General features: G+C 43.5%; 1 protein-coding gene across 1 annotated transcript; it reads right to left on the bottom strand.

The window, feature by feature from the left end:
• Positions 1-611: 611 nt before the first annotated feature.
• On the bottom strand, positions 612-22,293 carry HTATSF1 (HIV-1 Tat specific factor 1). The gene is made up of 9 exons (XM_072123048.1): positions 22,007-22,293; positions 19,334-19,514; positions 17,138-17,185; positions 16,896-17,050; positions 10,611-10,774; positions 9,067-9,163; positions 5,835-5,924; positions 5,605-5,742; positions 612-2,849 (listed from the first exon to the last, which is right to left on the bottom strand). Exons 1-9 carry the CDS (start codon positions 22,160-22,162, stop codon positions 2,562-2,564), a joined length of 1,317 nt encoding a protein of 438 aa, XP_071979149.1. The 5' UTR covers positions 22,163-22,293; the 3' UTR covers positions 612-2,561.
• Positions 22,294-23,642: the final 1,349 nt, after the last annotated feature.

The following is a 23,642-nucleotide window of genomic DNA, read 5'->3' as shown; positions in this document are numbered from 1 at the left end:
AGAGGACCAATAACCTCTAAAAACTGCACTAGGAGCTGCTCACTAAAGGGGGATTAGAGGCGGTGACCGTCACATGAAGCTTTTCTATTGCACAGCGCTGCAGTGTTTCCGATAGAGCTAGCAGTGTAACACTGTGGCGTCTGTTGTAGCACTAGAGTAAGCAGCTCCTAGTGCAGTTTTTAGAGGTGACAGGTCCTCTTTAACATCATCTTCAGCTTGAGAGAACAACATAGCCCAGAAAAATCATTCATCAAAAATAAACCATACAAAATTGTTTATAGGTTTATAAATCGCTGTAAGTAAAAATTACAAAAACACTTTTTAAGCACACAAAAAAATTTCTTCCTCAACTTGAAAAAAACAAAAAAAACAACCCAGACACAACCATACCAACTGCCAACTTCAGAAACAGGTTCATCCAGTTTTGGGGCTCCTGGCAAATTCTCACACTTCTCACTAGAGATAGCTAAATGTGCTGCAGGGTCTCCAGATCGGATTTTGTTACAAGGAGGTATTAGTATTGGGATACTGTAGATATATTGTAGATACTGACCCATGTGCTACATAATAATCTCGGGTCTACTGGGTCCAAAGTAACTTCTTACTAAGGATAACGCAGTGCAAGGGTCTTTAATACCAGCAGAAACAGACATTTGTCACCACCAAGGGAAAAAGCAACTTAATCTTTAAAAAGTAATCTTTTTATGGATTGTTACCGGCAAGTGCACTGGGGGCGGGACCAATTTGTCAGATTTGTCTACAGACAGCCCTAAGTGCTCCAACCCTTATGATGAAGCCCACTAGGACTGTGACCTTGCCTGCATCACAGCAATCTGTAAACATATCTGGCACATTAGGCCCGCCCCCATTGCACTTGCATGTTTATTTGCATATCCATAAAGGAGGAGGCTCTCTGCATTGCTTCATTGGTTACTGACCACTCAAGGGTTTACACAGCTCTGTAATTGATGATTGAGAGTCTATGTTAAACTGAAACACTGTAGGATTCCTATGAAGGGTCATCAAGCACATTGGTAAATATATGGAAAATATAATATAGAGCAGTGATGGCAGACCTTTTAGAGACTGAATGCCAAATCTAAAACAGCAATTTAAGCAGTGGCTTTGCTCCCTGCTCTTCAACAACTTTCAATCGCATTGGCCTCATGGGGACGCCAAAACGGTTAAAAGAAGGGCAAATTCAGACTATCATTGTAGCTTCTCTCCAGGTTTCCTCTGTACATTGTGGGTTCAGCAGGGGGACCTCCAAAGATAATCCGGCCCTGTCTACACTTCCTGCTGTACCAAGCAACCAAGGATGTGTCGCTTTAAAATTAACACGGAGATCAACATTTCTTAAAGGGGTTTGCCCATGATAGAAAGTTCTCACATTTTAATCCGAAAGTGATGTTTACATAATAAAGATCATGTTTAACCCCCTTACAATTTACAATTTTACTCAGTGATGGTCATTGTAAGATTCCAGTATGTGGGCAGGGCCTCTCTAAGCAGACACTTCATTATTCCTCTGTGCTATGAGATGTTGTGTGCTGACAATGTGCTTAGAATATCAGGGTACAGGGTTTACCTACACTTCCATTTAGCTTCTGAACATTCTACTAGTAACTGACAAATAGAATAAAAATGAGCCAGATAGGAGATGAGAGATGGATATAAAACACAACGACACTCTCAGCACTGCTATACGCCTCCCTCCTGGATAAAGATCTTATCTAGTCTGCAACTTGTAGAGTAAATTGCCGCACACCGCTTGATATAGAGGTTATATCCGATTCTGAAAACTTCCTACATGGTGGTGGCTAATTGAATCTTCAGTATGTGCTGAATGTCTTCACTTTCATATCTGTGACCGACGCCACAAAGCATCCGGTTGGATTCATGTAGTAGTCATGTTATGGACATTTTAACATGATTAGGCAGATTAATTCTTTATTACAACAAAATTTATTTCCTCTTAAAGGGGATTGCCACCTTTAGTTACCATCTGGTATGTCCAAATTTAACATTTATGCTGTCGCATCCAGTAAATATCCCACTGATATGCTGGGAAGCCCTTGTATAAGGTCTGATGCACACTTACGGCTGCTCGCCCAGGCAAGCATACAGCTGGGTGCAGGAGAGATACAGGGTGAGCACTGTATTTTTTAATATGGATGAGATACAGAGAGAACCTAAAGATAAGTGTTACCATGGTAAGGCAATTAATAATAATAATAATGGACAAACCATTAAACTTGGGATTCGATTACCGTATCCAAAATACTGTAATCACATTTGGGATTTTTGTATGTGAAGAGATATTTCAGAGATCGAGGAATACGCTGTGGTCTCTTCCTTTAACATAAAACTAAAAGGTGGAAATCCCTTTAAGACGGTTTCCCAAATCTAGACCTGCCTTTACGAGAAAAAAGAAGAAAATATTAAGTAAGCAAAATGAATCAAACGTATAATGTAGTTGCCAAATGTCGGCATGAACTAGACTGAAATCACCCTAAAAGTATCCGACAGCAAGAGGCAGCCGGATGAAGAAACGCGATGCTCTATGACCGTCCTTCGGCGTCTTCGCCATCGCTGTCACCAATGCTGCTGTCTGTGGATGCAGCATCATTATCGGCCAGTTCTGCCTCTTGGCTTCCTTGCTGCTGGGCACTGTCCGTATCGTGCACAGGTTTGTTTCCATTGTCCTCCTTGTTTTCAGACTGTCCATTATTTATGCAGGGTGTTGCCTTCTCGGCGCTCGCATCTGCAGACGCTTTTTTCTCCTCAGTCTGTAGGAAGGTCTCCCAGCCCTTGAGTCGCTCTTCCCTCTCTCGAGATGTCTCTTCAATCTGTGTTAAAGAAGAATTTGTTACTAACTAGTAATAGCCATGTAGACAGTCAGTGAAGTAATGACCACACGTGACCCTGAACTCTAAGGCAAACCCAAACAACAGACAAGGAGTCAAATAGGATCAACATCTAATCTTAAGACACTGATACACATCAAAATCTACCATCAAAATCAAGCATAATAAACCAGGGACACTTATTAAATTTTTAAAATTATGCTTATGAGCAGTGAGTTTCAACACACAGTGGAGGGGGTGTTTCTGAACAGTGTAATACCCCATCATGCTGCAGCACAGAGTGGCTTGTATATGCTCCAGAATATTTCTGGTTCATTAGCATTATTTTAAAAGTTGATTTTTGAAGGAAGGTGGTCATGGATAACAAATATATTACCACAGTCATGACACCTGTCCATGAGTAAGTGCACCTGGTTTGCTTGATTTTCATTGAACACTTTTTGAGATCCCCTTGGGATGTCACAGCGCTATTTATTTCTAATATAATACCAGTATGTAAGTATGATGAGCTGACATGGTAGCCGACAGTCAATCTTATAGGACAATCCTATTAGGCACTTACTCTTGGAAGGTCTGTAGACCAAAGCCATTGATAGCCAAATCGCAACTGTATGTTCAGATGAGCAAAGATACCTCCCATCTGGATGTATAGTCACGTCCAGATAACCCTGCCGATTGTGGTAAGACCAGTTGAATTTGTGACGTGCATGGAGCTGTCCGACTGTCCTGACAGATAACACTCGATACAGATCAGGCATGTTGCATTTTACATGCTTGATCTTCTCAGCATGAAGAAGTGTCCACCAGAGGTGTCTGACATTGGCTTACTACCCTAGCTGCGGCATCATCTCTAGAGACAGCGATTATGTCGGATCTAGGGACGATTCCTAGAACCTGAATCAGCAATGACTCGGAGTTATAAGACATTCCTGTGTCCCTGAAGTCACAGCCAAGTGGAAGAAAAAAGAACGACACTCAGCAGAACGAAGACAACAATCAGTCGACTATTATGAATGGCCGCAAGTATAACGCGTGATGACATAGCTATAGAAACAGCTCAACAGAGAAAACAACAATCTACAACACGAGCTGTAAATCAGGTCTGTTCCGAGGCTGCACAACTACTACAACGTCCAACAGAGACACCAGCAGATAAAGCGGAGAGGACTTATCCTGACCATCGGGTCACAGTCTAAATAATATGTGGGTGGTGTATGTTCTGTAACTATCTACCGGCCAAGTGTGGCTCTTTATTATTGGTGTTAAAGGGGTTGGCTCAAGTTACAAAGTTATTCGCAATCCACAATAAAGTTGAGACCTGCTATTCCGTTCACTAGCTATGGGGCGGCTGGAGCGCTATCTGTGAATGGAGGGGCAGTGTGCATGCTTGTCCTGCTGCTACATTCAGACAGGGGAATGAGTTTTACTCCTGAAAGTAAAAAAAAAAGCCAGATGTGTCTAAAATCGCACAGACTTTCCATGTACTTGCTGGGCAATCTCTCTGTAGTAAAGCTGGTGCGGTTCCAGACATCTCCTCACACACAGGCACGAAAAAGGAGACTGTGGTGAGGAAGCACCTAACCCACTCCGTAGGTTTCCTGTATGTCCAGGCAATGCACGGACAAAGCTCCTTACCTGACCTCAGGCATCATGCTTTCGGGTCATGGTGGGTGGAGCTAGCCTAAGTCACACCCACTCTAAATGCCAAATGTATAGGCTGCACAGTGATGAGGATGTGGCTGTCCCAGAGAAAAGTGTGGTCACACAATCACCTGTACTCAGGAGAGCCTAGGGACATGTTGGCTGAACAATCCAGTGAGGAGTCAGCTTATAATGTATATACAGTGCCCGTATGATATCTGTGTGTTAGCACCGCTCACACCGCTGGTATCAATAGAAAGAAACTTCCTGGACCACAAAGATGAACAAGAATAGGACCTGTTCTTTTGCAAACTAACCTTGGAGGCTCCGGCTACGTCACCCGAGCGCCTGCTATTTTAATGTATGCAACCCCCTCCCCCTGTCCCACCCAAGCCTCGAATGCATAGATAGGTGACGGGTGGGACCGCTAGCACTGCAGGTGCGTACATTTAAGGGGTTGTCCAAGCCCGTAAAGAAAACCTTGGTGGCCGGGACGGGGCTGCTTAAAAAAAATAAACATTTCCTTACCTCCGCGATCCCTCCTGGCATCCCGCAATGCCATCTCTCCGGTCCATGCCCCATGTAAACAAACAGGGGCACAAAAACCACACGGTGTTCAACTTTCGCCCACGCCCAACCCGTCCTGCATTATACAGTGCTTGGAATAGGGACAGCTCCTCTCTAGGTACATATAAGTGCCTTGCCCATGACTGTATATGGCAGCCATATGCTAGCCGTATGCACAGCAGTGAACATAATCACTATAGAAGTGCATTGTGCACGACATTGTATGGTGAGCACAAGTGTCAACGTATTGTGCAGTCGCTGGAAAAAAGATAGAGCGTGCTCGTCTCCCTATAGAGAGGGGAGGGGTGAGGAGTGCTCTCTGCTCCTCCCGCAGCCGAATGTATGTTATGCCCAGGCATTTGTGAAAGGGGCCCTAGAAGGAATAACATGTAGCCAGCAAGTGTGAAGCTACAATGAATGAGCCCTCAGGGGACCATCTTGCTCTTGCAGGTAGGACCGACCAGTTCTACAACAACAGATTTTTCAAGAGTGACCTGTCCGAGCGACACCTCGTGGTATAAAACGTTACCTGATAATCTGTCACACCATCCCACGCTTCAACCACAAGCTGCCGACCACCAAACCACCTCCCGTTCAAAGCCAATATACAAGCATCGCTTTCTTCTGCTTCTCTAAAGGCGACAGATGCAACTCCGTCCGGGTGACGCTAAAAAGATGGACGACCAAAAAAATGGTTAAAAAAAAAAAAATAAAAAACAAAAGTATCCAAGTGTCAGATGCTTCATCCTAAATACCTACATCAAATATAAGGACTTTCTTCACTTGCCCAAACTTTTCACACTCTGATCGTAGATCTTCACGGATTTCATTCAGCACAAGAGGATCCTCCTGTATGAGCAAAACACAGCCGGGCGTTATGGATCAGCAATATCTCATCCAATATAACATGGAATTCCAATTTTACCAATGATCTGGCCTTACAGAGAACCATTGACTTTTCTGACTGTTTTGGTAAAGATTTGTAGATCCATGTCTATGGAGCACATGGATCTGCATTAACCTATTCCTCCATTATTCCTCCTAGAAATGAGTAAATTAATTGACAAGTGGATAACACCATTCTTATAGGAAAATAGTGAGGCTCAGCTGGGAGAGGGAGATGGCAGACATCTTGTCCCCATTATCTAGGTGATGGCGGCGTGTCACGACTAGTGGAGGACAGCGCCAGGATCAAGATGAAGAGGAGCGGAGATGAGTATTTGGTTTTTATGGTGCCTAATTTCCTTTAATGAGCAAAAAAAGGAACTTTTTGGATCTTCCCACTTGGCTGCAATGAAACAAAGAGTGAAAAATATAAAGGGGTCCGAATACTGTCCGTCCCCTCTGTACCACAGCAAGGATCCACTGCAGTGCAAAAGGACTCAGAGGCAGGGGGAAAGATTGGGGTTGAGTTGTCTCATCCCCATCATTACTGTTGCAGTAAAGCAATAGCAACAAATCTAAAAATGAACGATCGCGGTCACCTGGGATTGTGCGATCCTGAAGCTGGGGCGCAGGCAGCGCAAGTAAATAGAACAGATTGAAGAGAAGTGGATCAGCAAAGTCTTTGGATCCACATGTCCTAGATTTGGTCTTGTATATTAAGTACAGGCGGTCCCCTACTTAAGAACAATCGACTTACATACAACCCCTAGTTACAAACGGACCTCTGGATATTGGTAATTTATTGTACTTTAGTCCTAGACTGCAATAAACAGCTGTAACAGTTATCACATGTGTCTGTAATGAAGATTTATTGTTAATCCTGGTTCTTATGACAACCCAACATTTTTAAAATGCAATTGTCACAGAGACCAATAAAGTTCTGGCTGGGATTACAATCATAAAATATACAGTTCTGACTTGCATACAAATTCAACTTAAGAACAAACCTACAGACCCTATCTTGTATGTAACCCGGGGACGGCCTGTATATTTAATAAATCGCTTGGTAGACTTTGCTGATCCGTTTCCTTTTAGTTTGCAGTAATGCTATAGCCCAGTGTTGGCAAACCTTTTAGAGATCGAGTGCCCAAACTACAACAAAGACCCGCTTATTTATCGCAAAGTGCCAACACAGAAATTTAATTTGTGATTTATACTCCCTTCTCTGTCACAGCTTTCATTGATACCAGCACCTGAGGACACCAATAAAGCAGAAAATAGTCCCAGGTACAGCTGTCACTTTAAAATAGCTCTGTGCACAGCAAGTCCTGGGCTGTCTGGGACTGTAGGAAGATACCTGGAGTCATCTCTGGTGATGGCCTGAGTGCCCACAGAAAGGGCTCTGAGTGCCACCTCTGGCACCAGTGCCATAGGTTAGCCATCACTGCTATAGCCGGTAGTACTTGTAATAAAGACAAAGACTGTGCCCAGCATCAGCAGAAACTACAAACTCCTCCGCACAACCCCCGAGCCTCCTCACCCTGCAGTCATCTATCACATCCCCGGGGGCAGACAGGGGTGGAAGGGATGGAACATGGAGAAAGCCAAGTAAAGTGGGTATAATCCCACTTTTTTTTTTTTTTTTTTTTTTTAAAGTTTAGTGAAATTGAGTTTTTAATTTTTTTCTTTTTTATAAGGCCAGTAATAGACACCTCTCTATAATAACTGTCTACCTGATCGTTTTCTACAGACAACAGTAGCAACGCGCCGAAAGCTAGAGGTTGTAGGAGTCGCCCTACCCACATTCCACAGGCTCGTAAAAATATCCAGCAATCTGGTCAGACTGGTACCTGCACATCCAGAAATTCAGCTGATTTGTCATCAAGCAAAGCATTTCTTAATGAAAGGTACGGCTCATGCCCCAATTAATGCAAAAATGCCAATGACCTGTGGCCACAATCCATTGATTTCCATATACATAGATACAATCCCTACAGTACTCCGCATAATATGACCTGTGGCCACAATCCATTGATTTCCATATACATAGATACAATCCCTACAGTACTCCGCATAATATGCAGGGGATTATATGGATGGTGTTTAATTGGTGCAAGACTCCTAGGTCAAGGGTCACAGGGTGCACTGGAGGAAGACTTAACTATTTTACACAGAGTTGGTTTAGTTAGATATTGTCACCTACAGATACCCAGCTTCCCCATAAGGCTAGGGATAATGTAGAACGCATTTGGCATCTGATTAAAGGCAAAGTACCAAGTTTTCAAAGTTATACCAGGGTAGGGAATAACATTCTCATCAGTGAGGCTCTGACCGCTGGGACCCCTACCGATTACGAGAACAGAACCCCCAGTAATACAGAGAGTTGGGGGTCTAGTACTGGGTTAGGTGGTATGTTGAGAGTACATCCTGCAGTATGGGATCATTGGAAATTGCTGAGCACAGCACGCCACTATCACCGGCACTGTGAACAGAAGGAGGTAGTCGAGCGCTGTGCCCGGCCACAGTGCTATACTACTGAATGAAGCAGCAGGACGCACACTTGACCTTTCTCACCACCTATTAGGTATTAAAAAATTTTAAAAGTTTGGGATGAGTTAAATGCCCTATATGAAAATATGTGATTGTGGGAAAGAATCTGAGCTGATATATATAAAGGTTTCAATTCACAATAACAATTTTATAAGAATCTTAAATTCTATGGCGGCTTGGGTGGTCCAAATAATGGAGCTGGGATTCATCCTGCCATCTCCTAAAAGCTATAGAGAGAAAACATGAAAAGATATGCGAGGGTCTACATGGATGGGGGGGCGGGGGGCGGAATAAGAGACAAGAAATATAAACAATTACAAACAAATACTAAATCTATAATGCACCTTGGGAAGTAAAATGACAGATAACCATGGATAGAAATGATGCTACATCTAGTGGTTACATACAATATTTTCTGCTACTGTATCAGACTGATCACCTAGTTAAACAACAGCGCCCCCTACAGGCCGCAATGATAGCAGCAGCAAGAATTATTACTACTCTCTTATGGAGTCCAGCAGGTAACGGTGCGACCTGATGATAAATAATGTCTCACCTCAAAGTCTTTGGGATGGAACATATTTCTGATAATAATAACTCTCTCAAATCGCTTCCTTGACTCGTCTTTCTTCTCTGGCCTCCAATCCAATTGTCTAGTAAAGAAGAAATAAAAGTGAGTGTGAATATCCACAGGTTAGAGGTTATAGAGTAACTACTAGATAGAACAATATGTACAGTACAATCAGCTCAGCTCCTCCTGCTTTATGGCATGCTATGTCTGCAGATAGGACACCATTTACAATCTATTCATCTCCTCCTGCTTTACAACATGCTGTCTTCAGATAAGACACCCATGTACAATCTGATCAGCTCCTCCTGCTCTATAACATGCTGCCTGCAGATAGGACCCTATGTAAGATCTGCTCAGCTCCTCCTGCTCTATAACATGCTGCCTGCTGATAAGACACTATGTACAATCTGCTCAGCTCCTCCTGCTCTATAACATGCTGCCTGCTGATAAGACACTATGTACAATCTGCTCAGCTCTTCCTGCCCTGTAACATGCTGCCTGCCGCAGAAGAGTAACTAGAAGAGAGAGGGCTCCATAGCAGAACGCTGAATGGCCCCCCTACCACCACAGGAATAATCACACATATACACGCTTACACAGATCTGTCCCAGTAGCTGCTGACCACATGCTCAGCTGGAAGCGGGGAAGATGTGTACTACTATATACATATTAGGGTACATTCAGACAGCCGTACGCCCACAGGCGGGTGGGCATACCACTGTGCGCTGGAAAGGAGGGGACCCCTCCATAGAGAAAAGCAGCGCATGACCGCACACACAGGGAAAGATAGAGATGTGTGGCACCTTACCGCCGCCAGGCCGCCATTGCTGTCTATGGGGATAATATGTATATAAAGGTGCACTTTCCATTCTTTAGTGTTTGAGGTCAGATGCAGGGGCCCCCTCACACTGCAGACCCCATAGCAGCTGCTATGGCTGTAGTTACACCCCTGGCCTGCAGATAGGACACAAGGCCATAAGGGCTGATGCTTCTAATAATGTAAAACAAATTAATATGTGACCTGAATATATATAAAACACTACTGACCCATCATTACACCACTAATGACTATAGATGTAATCACAGGGTTTTGGTTTTTTTTTTACATCTCTGGCATCCCCCATTATAATTGACAGAAATTATCAGAAATAAAAATCTATAACCAGATATTACAATCAGATTGGAAAAAGAATTATAATTTTAAATTCTTGTGTTAATTAATCAATTAGAACAATGGTGTTCCATCCCCTTTAAAAAGGCAGCCTCAATAGTGTATGTTTTTGGCGTTTCCCCACATATAGTTGCCCTGCAGAGATAATCTTGGTGTTCTATGTCGGCCATTCATTTCCATGACAGAACACTTAATGCATGGAAAGGTCACAGCAAACATCAAACCCTTCCTTCAGACTTTGTGATGCCCATATATTCTAAAAGCACTCACAGACATACTAGAGACCTCCAAACATAATACAACACCAAAAAAAAAAAAAAAGCAGAGCAGCCGCATCCAGCAGTAAATAACTACATACTTTTGTTGGAGAGATAACTTCTTCTTGTAGTCCTTACATTTCTTCTTCTTCTTTGTTGCATCATACTCCCCCTTTAACTGGAATTTGGCATTTTCCACATGAAGCTTGTACCCCCTGATCTCATACTCATCCAGAAGCTTTAAAGCGAGCTCTACCGATTCTTTCTGTAAGGGAGAGGAGATAAGCATTTATTGATTACTGTTGCATTTTTGGGCTAGAAAAAGCAAGTGTTGACAATATTAATATTGTTATTCCATAGCAGCGAGTTTTCCTACCAGTGGTATATCAAGAAACGGTATGCATGTTTTTTTTCCCCTGATGGTCTAGAGCATATTTGGGTCTCATATTATTAAAAATGATTCAAAGAATTCAATAGCAGCTCAGTAATGATGGAACGTAGCATAATGTGTTGAATGACAATGGAGGTCATTTACTAAGAGCCCGAATTGCGGTTTTCCGACGGAAATCGGGGTGGGGGGGGTGGGTCGGGGGATTTACGAAAACCCGACCGATTCGGAAAAACCGCCGCATTAAAAAAAAAAAAAAAAAAGTGTCGCTTGGCAGGCGCATACCTGCACCCGGCCTGGCTTGGTGAACTTCAATGCACTCCGACGAAATTCAACGCAGCAGCGACACCTTGTGGACATCGAGGGAACTACCTTAGTGAATCGCCGGAAGACCCGAATCCTCCACAGAGAACGCGTCGCTGGATCACGAATGGACCGGGTAAGTAAATCTGCCCCATTGTGTTCAGCTCATATTTTCATTACATTCATGTAAATCATTGTCGGGCAATAGAGAGGACTGTGTGGCTAGGAATGGCTGCAGAGTTCTCTCTATGACAGAAAGCTGGATGTAAGCAGCCATACAGCTTAATGTCCAAAAAAAACAATGCGCTATAGCTCATCCATATATCCGCATGTTTTCAGGTACAGCCATGCTGGATAAAAGCCTTGAAAAAAACACTTGGACTCAAAAGGTAAAAATGCTAGGAAAGAATATCCATAGAAATCCGCACTGGCTATGGAAGTAAAAAAAAATATACAGGCAGTCCTGCAGGTCTGTTCTTAAGTTGAATTTGTATGCAAGTCGGAACTGTATACTTTATTATTGTAACCCCAGTTAAAATTTTTTTTGGTTTCTGTGACAACCAGGATTAACAAGAAATCTTGATTGCAGACACCTTTAATAACTGTTATAGCTGTTTATTGTAGCCCAAGGCTAAAGTACAGTAAATTACCAACATCCAGAGGTCCGTTTGTAACTAGGGGTCGTCTGTAAGTCAGTGATCTCAAGTAGGGGACCGCCTGTATAGCAAAATTTTATTTAATCCATGAATGCATTAACTCCTTAAGGACACAGCATTTTTTCATTCATTTTTGCTCCCCACCTTCAAAAATCTAGAACTTTTCCATTTTTTCCGTGTACAGAGCTGTATAAGGGCTTATTTATGCGTTACAAATTGCACTTCTTAGTGATGGTATCTATTATTGCATGTCTTTTACTGGGAAGCGGGAAAAACTATTCCAAATAGGCTTTCATTGTACACCCCAAATAACGCTTTTAAATACTTTATATGTTGCAAAATGGCGAAAAAGTGGCATTTCGGACATTTCGGAGCTATTTTCAGTTACATAGTTCAATGCTGGGAATAACTGTTATTATATTTTGATAGACTGGACATTTTCGGACGCGGTGATATCCAACAGGTTTACAATTTTACTTTATTTTTATATCAGTTCTTTTTTTAAAGAAAGAGAAGGTGATTTGAACTTCAGGGGTTGTTCACTTTAAGAACATTCCAGCAAATAATTGATATTGTTTGTGTAATGATAAATTATAAATCCTTCCATCGTTTACTTTCTGTAGATAAACAATGGTCTATGGTCATGTGATGTCACACGGGTGCACCTGTGTGACATCACATGACTATGGATTAGTGTTTATCTACAGCAGTGGTTCTCAACCTGTGGGTCGTGACCCTAGCAGGGGTCGAACGACCAAAACACAGGGGTCGCCTAAAGCCTTCGGAGCCACGATTTTATTGTGTTTTTACTGCAAATCGCATGGTTTGGGGTCACCGCAACATGAGTAATTGTATTGCGGGGTCGCAGCATTACAAAGGTTGAGGACCACTGATCTACAGGAAGTAAACAATTGAGCTTCTTATTGCACAACAGCAAGAAGAGATCTAGAAAGCAGTGAAGAATTCATAGTTTATACAGTTGAAAAAAGACACTTGTCCATCAAGTTCAACCAAGGAAGGGTAGGGATTGGATGAGGAAGGGATTTAGGGGAAACAATCCTATATAGCAGTGGTGGCGAACCTATGGCACGGGTGCCAGAGGCGGCACTCAGAGCCCTTTTTGTGGGCACCCGGTCCACAGCCCCAGCACACCAGACAGGACTCAAAGAATATTCCTGCAGTTCCAAGCAACTTAAAAGATGCTGCTTTCGGTCATATTTTGATACTTCCTTCGCTACTTGGGACTGTAGGAAGAGGAAGAATGAGTAGACAGGGCTGAATTATCTTTGGAGGACCTCCTGCTGAACCCACGATTTTTCCATCTTTCTACTGTGTTGCTGTTCTCAGGAGGCCAATATGATTCAAAGTTGTTGAACAGGGTGCAATATGTTCCTGATTCAATTTTTGGTTGGCACCTCACGATAAATAAGAGGGGTTTGGGTTGCAGTTTGGGCACTCGGCCGCTAAAAGGTTCGCCATCACTGCTATATAGCATAACAATCAATGTTATTTAGGTGTAAAAAGGCATCTAGACCCTTCTTAAAGCTCTCTGATCCCTGCTGTGACCAGCGCCTGAGGCAGGCTATTCCACAGATTGACAGTTCTCATAGTAAAAAAGCCCTGTCACCTCTGGTGAGTAAACCTTGGTTTCTCCAAACGGAGACAGTTCCCCCTCGTCTTTTGATTTGATTTAATCTGGAACAACTTACCACCATATTTTTTGTATGGACCATTCATATATTTATATAAATTAATCATGTCCCCTCGTAGTCGTCTCTTTTCCAGACTAAATAAATCTAGTTGTTTTATAACTAAGATCCTCCATACCTCTTATCAGTTTTGTGGCTCTACGTTGAACCCTCTCCAGCTCCAGGGCATCCTTTTTATGGACCTGTGCCCAGAACTGGACGGCATATTCCAGGTGTGGCCGAACCAGCGCCTTGTATAGTGGTAATATTACATCCCTATCACGAGAGTCCATTCCACTTTTGATACATGACATGATCCTACTGGCTTTAGAGGCAGCTGATTGACATTGCATGCTGTTATTCAATTTATGATCTACTAGTACCCACAGGTTCTTCTCAACAAGGAACTCTCCCAGATTTACTCCCCCAAGGACATATTTTGCCTTTTGGATTATTGGCCCCCAGGTGCATAACCTTACATTTATCCACATTAAACCTCATTTGCCAAGTGGATGACCAAACATTCAGTTTGTCCAAGTCACCCTGCAGCCTATGAACATCCTCCATAGACTGTATTACACTACACAGTTTGGTGTCATCTGCAAAAATAGACACAGTGATATTAATTCCTACCTCTATATCATTAATAAATATATTAAATAGTAGAGGGCCAAGCACAGAACCGTGAGGTACACCACCACCAATTGATACAGAAAATGTTAAAACTTCATTCCACAATTAATATCATTTATTTAATGTTACGTGTTTAAAGCGGACAACCCCTTTAAGGTTTTATAAACTTTTCTTTTTTACTATTTTCAGGTTGTCTGATTGATCCTACCATATACTGCCGTACTATAGTACAGCAGTATATGTGGATTTTCAACATCATCTATTATAATGTGCAAATCGCACATTGTAACAGATCTACGGAAACAACAGCCTGACCTCATGGCGACAGATCGTCTCTCCCCGATGACGTCACAGGAAGCAACATACGAAACAAAGATGACGGCACCTACAAGGCCACCATCGGCAATCGAAGGGTTAGAACAAGTGATCGCTGTGCTTCTTATATGCTCCGATATGCGGGTTCTAAGTCTCAGAGACGTACAACCCACATACATTACATTGTGAGCACGTTATCAGCTATACCACATGTGTAGATTCACAAAGAAGATGTTTCTTAATAAAAAACAATGTGGAGTTAGTAACTCGGGATTTGAAGGATGAGGTTTTGCGCTTGAAGCGACAGATATTACACCTCATACGCCCAAGTACCTGCCAACAAACAAGGTGAAGATCGCATTAAGAGATTACACATGCGAAGCTTTTTGGATCATGCTATTAGATACACAATCCCCGAATAGTATGAACTTTAGAAGTGACTTGATGGATGTTTATTGATCTTGTTGTGGATACATTGCTGCTCTGCAAGTCTCACTACAATGATGGACCTTGTATAAGTATTTGGCCACTCATTATTGTACAAATAGTGCTACAGCACTTCCACACGTTATAATGTTTTATATGAAATCGTTATTTATTCCCACCATCCATCGTGTGGTTCATAACATATAATGTGTGTAATAACAACCCGTTTACAGTGCCGTTTTTATGGGGACTGTGGTTGAGCATCACATGGTTAGACAGATCTTGTGACTTTTGAACATCCACAGTAGTGTTTACAATGGCGGTCTTCCATGTAAGCGTGTTCACTTCAATTGTATCATCAGGTACCTAATGACTACAATGTGATTTTTCTTAAAGTGATGATCATTTTTTCAAACTTCCTTAACACTCCACGCTTTTTTTTTTAATGCATTCATGGATAAAATAAAATTTAGTTACCGTATATACTCGTGTATAAGCCGAGATTTTCAGCACAAAAAATGTGCTGAAAAACCTCGCCTCGGCTTATACACGAGTCAATGATAAAAATACATACATTAATACTCACCCTCTGGTGTCCCCGATGTTCCTCGCGGCTCCCGGCGGCTTCCGATCCCCATAGCGGCTCCCGGCGCCTTCTTCACTCTTCACTGGCCGGGAGATCGCGCTGGCCGTCGCACACTGTGATGCGACGCTGTCGCCGCGGATGACGTCATCAGCGGCGCCAGCACGGCATCACAGTGTGCGACGGCCAGCGCGATCTCCCGGCCAGAGAAGAGTGAAGAAGCCGCCGGGAGCCGCGACAAACATCGGGACAACGGAGGGTGAGTATTAAGTTTATTTCTTTATCTGTATAGGGGCTGCTGTATACTACTGGGGGGCTGGTTGGCTGTATACTACTGGGGGGCTGGTTGGCTGTATACTACTGGGGGGCTGGTTGGCTGTATACTACTGGGGGGCTGGTTGGCTGTATACTACTGGGGGGCTGGTTGGCTGTATACTACTGGGGGGCTGGCTGGCTGTATACTACATGGGGGCTGGCTGGCTGTATACTACATGGGGGCTGGCTGTATACTACATGGGGGCTGGCTGGCTGTATACTACATGGGGGCTGGCTGGCTGTATACTACACCCTCGGCTTATACTCGAGTCAATAGGTTTTCCCAGTTTTCGGTGGTAAAATTAGGGGTCTCGGCTTATACTCGGGTCGGCTTATACTCGAGTATATATGGTATATATTTATTTTTTACTTCCGCTGGCAGTGCAGATTTCTATGGATATTCTTTCCTAGCCATACAGTTTACTGTATTTAAAGGCAGAGAGCTTTATGGGAATATCCATTTAGGAAGCAGAGTTATAGTGCTGATGGCTCCCCTGACTGTGAACTACAAGATACAGATACTCAATGGTCGAAAAGTGAAAATACTCCTCCTAGAATTTCCTAGGAGTATTCACATGGTGACTTTGTAGAATATTGTCCATTGTGAACAGCAACCCCATCTGTATTTCCATCTAGATGTGGCTGCAGTAATCTTTAAAGTTAAAGGGTTACTAGTGTCGGAAGAACCATCAACCTCACATTGCTTACCCTTATGTGAGGCATATTTAAAAACAAATAGGAGTAAAGGCTATCCAATATCAGTGAGACTTCCAGGGCTCATAAAGTAAGAAAAAGTGCAAGATGGAAAGGCTCACTGGACAATGAAGCCTGGAAGTCCTGCTGATATGGAGCAGGTCAGGGGTCCCATGCGGATCAGAGGTGTGATCTGTGACCTGTGGATATGCGATAAATGCCCTTAAAACACAGTTTATTGACATTAGAACAAGCATTTATTCAGTTAACAATTAACTTGTTAAATGATGTAGAATAACCTGAAAAAAGGAACAGGCCAATCAGAAGAACTGAATGACTAAACACTCAGGTCACACCAAATGGTTAAAAGATGAGTGATGACCGACCTTGAGATAACAGCACAAGCCATCTCCTTTCAGATTCCCTTCCTTGTCTTTATATAGCTTTATCTTATATTCCTCACTATGTGGGTCTCGCATGATGATTCCGCACTTGGACATAATCTGGACAAATTCATCATTTGTAATATCAGGAGGCAGTCCTGTACAGTACAGAGGGAGAGAGGAACGCAGAATGAAATAATCCAGAATAACACAAGTAGAAAATCTCTATGGACAGGCTCACTAACCTGTTACATACACATTTGTGTTCCTTTCCTCTTCTACGTTGAACCAGCCTGTAATAAAAGGAGACAAACATATTTAACCATTGTGCCTTCATAGATATTACAGAAAAGGTTCAATGTAACATGAAAAAGAACTAATAAGTCACTTTATTACTAATTATCCTGCAGAAATTCTGTGATATTTCAATTTCCTGACTCCATGAAAATGGCCACCACAGACTCCACAGTCCTGTTTTCCTGGTCCCACTAGCAGTTATAAGATATGTGCACACATTTCTTTTCTGTGCCTAATTCCTCTGATCTGTAGCAAAGGAACTTCACTACTGAGCATGTACATAAAGTGCAGCCACATTCATCTCAACTATAAACCTATAAGAAGGGTGCACAACCTGAGGGCCTGTAATACCTCAAGTTGTGCCCTGCTCCCTGCCGACTGTCAGCGAGTGCTCCAATATCTAATGGAAGTGTTCATGGGTGCAGAAGGCCGGGTAGCATTGAGTGCAGCCAAGTATTTTTCCCTGCTAGCGGGTCCTGTGTTGATTTCAAATTCCAGAGCAGAGTGGTCGTAGTAGCAGGAAAGGACTCAGGAGTGGTAAGTACTGTGGCTGTACTATGCTGCTCTGGGGTCCTCTCCTGCTCATGGCACAGCTCTCCTCTTGGTCCTTACGCCAGAACATATAACCAGCATGGTAAATAGAGAAGCTGCCGTGTGGTGCAGCTGCTCTGGGGTCTCCAGTATTAATATGGTCTGCTCTAGGGTCTCTACATTATTATAATTCCTGTGAATGCATTATTAGGTTTCTATGGTGGTTACTGATGTGGCCCCTTAAAGTTGAGCATTATGACAATGTGGCCTTCGAACCAATAAAGGTTGTTCACTCCTGGCCTAAATACTAAGATCAGGAAAAGAACATAGTTTTTCCTTATGAAAAAATATTCAACACATACTGTGCGTGACAGGAAAAGTAGGTTTTCTGTATGTTTCTGTCTTATGTTCGGTGTCCCTGGTCCATCTTGGGCTTATGGACCACATGTCTCCTGGTGCTGACTGCAGAACGCATTTTGTGAGAGCGGAGACCACAAAATCTGGGACTGTAAACACAGCTGAGAGTTTTGACTAATGCTTAGTTAGAGCTCGGCAGAGCAGCTTTTGTATTGCGTTTTGTTCATAAGGGAGGCTGTTTTTTCTTCCTTTTTAAAGAAAGCAAAGGCATGTCCTGTTTTTGGAAACTTTTTATGTCAGTGCCTTTGTCTTAATCTGTTACAGCACATTTAGCTGCCAATAGCAAAGCCAATCCTCCACACAATGTTATTGGAGTTGGACCATTTTATCACAACTCCGACTCCACAGCCCATGTAATCATTTTGTTGCTGCAGGATCATCTCAAAATGAATGGAAGAAAAGACGTCTTTTGTGGATGTATAGTAAAGCTGTGCAGCAGTTTTAAACCAGCAGCACACAACAGCAGTCAGTATGTGAATCACGCACGGACCATGTGCTAATCCGATTTCATGGACTGACCGCAGTGTAGAAGACAGGACTCTGCGCATCATAGTTAATTATTGCAAGTCCCTTCTCCACTAAACAGAAGCACCAAACTGTACAGTTAGTGCCGCTATTCTACAGGGAAGCAGGGGCTCACATCATATATAACTACAATGCACGTCTTGTGCCCTGTCTTGTGCACTGTAGGTCAGTCCATGAACAAATTTGGGCTTATGTTCACAAATCAAATGACAATGGTGTGACTGGGTCTGTGAAACCAGTGGAGCAGATGAACATGGAGGAGAACCAGCCAAGTTTGGCTACATTCACACGATGTATGCCCGCCGTACCGTAGTATGGCGGGCATACATCAGAGCCGGGGAGAGGAGGACGGGATGAGTGCTGTTCCCCTCGCCCCTCTCTATAGCAATATATGGCGCCCGGTGCCGTATTCCGGCAAAGGATAGGACATGTCCTATCTTTCTCTCTGCTATTAAATGATATGGTGCCACACGTGTGCAGCACCGTGCCGCTCCCGTAGAGCGCCGTGCGCCCATTGCCGTGTATGGGGGACGTACATACGCCGTATATACGTCCCACATACGTTCGTGTGAATGTAGCCTTAGCTTGAGAAAAGAATCACTTTGGTTTTACAGCCCAACATAAAATCCTAAAAACTGGATTTTTTCCCCAACCTTATCTACTATGATTACCTGGATCTGCTTTCCTCTTGTCTCCTTTTGCTTTCGGTTCACCTTGTTCTGGTGGTGGTTTGGGCACTTTTTTGGGCTTTTCTATGTCTTTGATTTCCTTTGGGGCTGGAGAAGGCTCAGAATTCTCTGGGGCATTGTAACCATAATTAGCTTGATACATTGCCAGGAAATCTTCACTTATCTATATAAGAGGGGAAAAAAAAAAAGTTATGCATGTAAAATGACAACTTGAAGTCCATCAGAAAATCAATGTCACCTTCTGTACTAACAATCAGAGAATGTATGTAATTAGTCATCCCCTGAAGCCCACTTACCTGTATGGTAAAAGGTCTCTGTAGAAATCTGAGATCAGACATCCAGTTCTTATCAGGAGCATTACAGCTGTCAAAAATAGAATTTTCTAGAATCTACTGAGCCTGGTTCTGGAGGGGGAGAACATATGATGGGGCTGACAAAATGTATAATTATGATCCAGCAAGTGACTGAGGCGCACAGCTGTCACAATGACTGCAATAGACCTCAGGGCTCGTCCAACTCCGGCTGTTTTGCCTGGTGGATTTACAGGGTAGGAAATGTAATATAGGGGATAAGACCAGTAGCTTACCAGAGCCAAATATTTCAATCCTGGAAGGGAATAAGTAAGGAACATCTTTACTGTTCCAGCCCCATGCAAGGAAACTGAACCTACTCTTCTATAGTTATGTACTTGTCAGGAGGCCAGAGAAGTATCATGGCAAGAATCAGATGTTACCAAGAACCCTGCAGTCACACTAGAAAAACAAGGCACTGAGCTAGAGGCATGGAAGCAGATAGCACAATTACCTGTGAGCTATTCTATTGAGAAACAAAATGGTTTAGTGTTATTTTGCTCCATGTTGCGGGTAAATATAAAGGACTTATAGTTAAAAGACCTGTTTATTCATTTAGAAAACACTACTTACACCTACAGTGGACACAGAAAGTATTCAGACCCCTTTAAAATTGGCAAGTTCTTTTTTTTGCTCATTAATGTGCACTCTGATCCAATCATGACAGAAAAAACTGAAATGTAGATATTTTTGCTCATTTATTAAACAAGAAAAACTGAAATATTAAATGGCTGTAAGTAATCAGACCCTTTGCTATGACAGTCTTCAGGAACTGCCCAATGAGTTCTGAGACAGAATTGTGTCACAGATCTGGCTAAGGTTACAAAAATTTTTTTGGCAGCACTCAGTTCCTAAGAGCACAGTGGTCTCCATAATCCTTAAATGGAAGAAGTTTATGATGACCACAACTCTTCCTTGACTTGGCCAAACTATGCAATCGTGGGAGAAAAGCCTTGGTGAGAGAGGCAATAATACTCTCAATAACTCTCTCTATTTAAATAGCACCATCAAATCATAAAACACCTACATCAGTGTGGCTGAGCTCCAGAGATGCAGTAGGGAGATGTGGGCAAGTCCCACAAAGTCTCCAACACTGCAGCCTCCACCAGTCGGGTCTTTATGGCAAATGTGTCGACAGAAGCCTCTCCTCAGTGCAAGACATATGATAGCCGTATTCAATGTATAAAAAAAAAACATGAAATAAGATTCTCTGGTGTGATGAGACGAAGATAGAACTTTTTGGTGTTCATTTTAATGTGTGGAGAAAACCAGGCGCTGCTCATCACCTGCCAAATACAATCCCAGCAGTGACACATGGTGGGGGCAGCATCATGCTATGGGGCAGGGACAGGACCACTGGTTGTGATTGAAGGAAAGATGAATGCGGCCAGGTACAGAGATATCCTGGATGAAAACCTCTTCCAGAGCTCTGGACCTCAGACTGGGCCGAAGGTTCACCTTCTAACAAGACAATGACCCTAAGAACAGAACTAAAATACCAAAGCAGAGGCTTCAGAACATCTCTGTGACCATTCCTGACTGACCCAGCCAGAGCCCGGACCTAAACCCAATTGAGCATCTGTAGAGACTTGAAAATGGCTTCCACCAACGTTCACCATCCAACCCGAGGGAACTGGAGAAGATCTGCAAGGAAGAGGCAGAGGATCCCCAAATCCAGGGGTGAGAAACTTGTTACATCTTCCCAAGAAGACTCCTGGCCGCACCAGCTCCAAAGCTGCTTCTACTCAATACTGAGCAAAGGGGCCGAATACTTATCACCATGTCATATTTCAGTTTTTCTAGTTTAATAAATTATCCAAAATATCTACATTTCAGTTTTTTTTTGTCAACAAGGGGGCACAGTGCACATTCATTGGCTGAAATAAAATAAACAATGAAAAATGTAAAGGGTTGTGAATACTTTCTGTACCCACTGTATAGTCATGCACTAATGGCACATATAGCTATAAGTCCAGTGTATTTGTGTAGAGAGCGCCCCGCTCTGCCAATAACTGGAAGTACTGGAGCAATATGGGAATATGAGCAATACCTATTTCCCTGCCAGTAACTGGTCATGTGATCGATAAAGCCATTGATTGGATACTGTGGTCACATGCTTTCTGCATGTAAACAGAGTGGGTGGAGCATTGTAAAGGTCTGGATCCTCAGGTGAATGGGTTGTTCAGGCCTAAAACTACAGCTCCCAGCATGCACCTGGCAGGCTGCTGACCTCTGCCCTCTCTAAGTTACCCTGTTACACCTCCTCCACTAGCAGCCTAGAATGGACTGAACAAGCAGAACGCACCTTAGGAAACCATGCCTTCTTCTCCAGGTCCCATTCATATTCTGTGCCATCACTAGGGTCCTTGAACGTGTACGGGTCCTCTCCGTCCGCATTCTCGCGGTTTCCGTATAATTGCTGGAGCCGCAGCTGCTCATGAAACGCCTCGTTACTGTCCATATCCGAACGGGTTAACAGGGCAGCGTACGGAGAGTGCGCCAGATCTCAGCGCCGCCAGGAGCCCCAGGACCGTCCTGCCTCCTAGTGCGCATGCGCAAGTACTAGGCAAGCGCAGAGCGCTAATCTCTTCTGCGCCTGCGCTTGAAGAAGTCACATGACCGGAAAGTATAAAAGAAGGGGGGGGGGTCGTCGCATCTCTCATCCGAACTGAACTGTAGGGAGTGACGTAGGGATCAATGGGGAGAAATATTTATATGCTCTGCATGTGTTGTGATATAGGGAGGAGATGCTCTGCACATGAGGTGTGATATGGGGAGGAGATGCTCTGCACATGAGGTGTGATATGGGGAGGAGATGCTCTGCACAGGAGGTGTGATATGGGGAGGAGATGCTCTGCGTATGTGGTGTGATATAGGGAGGAGATGCTTTGCACAGGAGGTGTGATATGGGGAGGAGATGCTCTGCACAGGAGGTGTGATATAGGGAGGAGATGCTCTGCACAGGAGGTGTGATATGGGGAGGAGATGCTCTGCACAGGAAGTGTGATATAGGGAGGAGATGCTCTGCACAGGAAGTGTGATATAGGGAGGAGATGCTCTGCACAGGAAGTGTGATATAGGGAGGAGATGCTCTGCACAGGAGGTGTGATATAGGGAGGAGATGCTCTGCACAGGAAGTGTGATATAGGGAGGAGATGCTCTGCACAGGAGGTGTGATATAGGGAGGAGATGCTCTGCACAGGAAGTGTGATATGGGGAGGAGATGCTCTGCACAGGAGGTGTGATATAGGGAGGAGATGCTCTGCACAGGAAGTGTGGTATAGGGAGGAGATGCTCTGCACAGGAGGTGTGATATAGGGAGGAGATGCTCTGCACAGGAAGTGTGATATGGGGAGGAGATGATCTGCACAGGAGGTGTGATATAGGGAGGAGATGCTCTGCACAGGAAGTGTGGTATAGGGAGGAGATGCTCTGCACAGGAGGTGTGATATAGGGAGGAGATGCTCTGCACAGGAGGTGTGATATAGGGAGGAGATGCTCTGCATAGGAAGTGTGGTATAGGGAGGAGATGCTGATTGGTGGAAGCCATTTTTAAAGGGAACCTGTCACCAGGAGACCCATTTTTAGCTCTCCCCCAGTGCCCACAGAGCATAGTACATACACTGCCAAATGTTTTTGTATAAAAAATTGGTTTTACAGAAAAAAAAGATATGTTATGTTGTACCTTTCATTTGTACCTTTCATTTGCTGTTGTACTAAACCAACATGGGGAGAGAAAAAGAACTGGACCGCGCATCCACACATCACACAATGATCTAATGCCGCTAGGCTACATTATATAACGAACTCGAGGTTCTTAGTTACATTTTGATCAAATTGTATAAGCCCACCAACCACTTCACGGTGACCTCTTTATGGTGGGTCCCTATGCTATTTTGTGCAGCATCACATGGCGTCCACCCCCGCTGCAGCACAGCGCC

The sequence above is a fragment of the Engystomops pustulosus genome, chromosome 9 (assembly GCF_040894005.1).
Source record: "Engystomops pustulosus chromosome 9, aEngPut4.maternal, whole genome shotgun sequence".
Classification (NCBI taxonomy): domain Eukaryota; kingdom Metazoa; phylum Chordata; class Amphibia; order Anura; family Leptodactylidae; genus Engystomops; species Engystomops pustulosus.
Note: the sequence above shows the minus strand (reverse complement) of the source record. Positions and strands in the feature narration are given on the sequence as shown.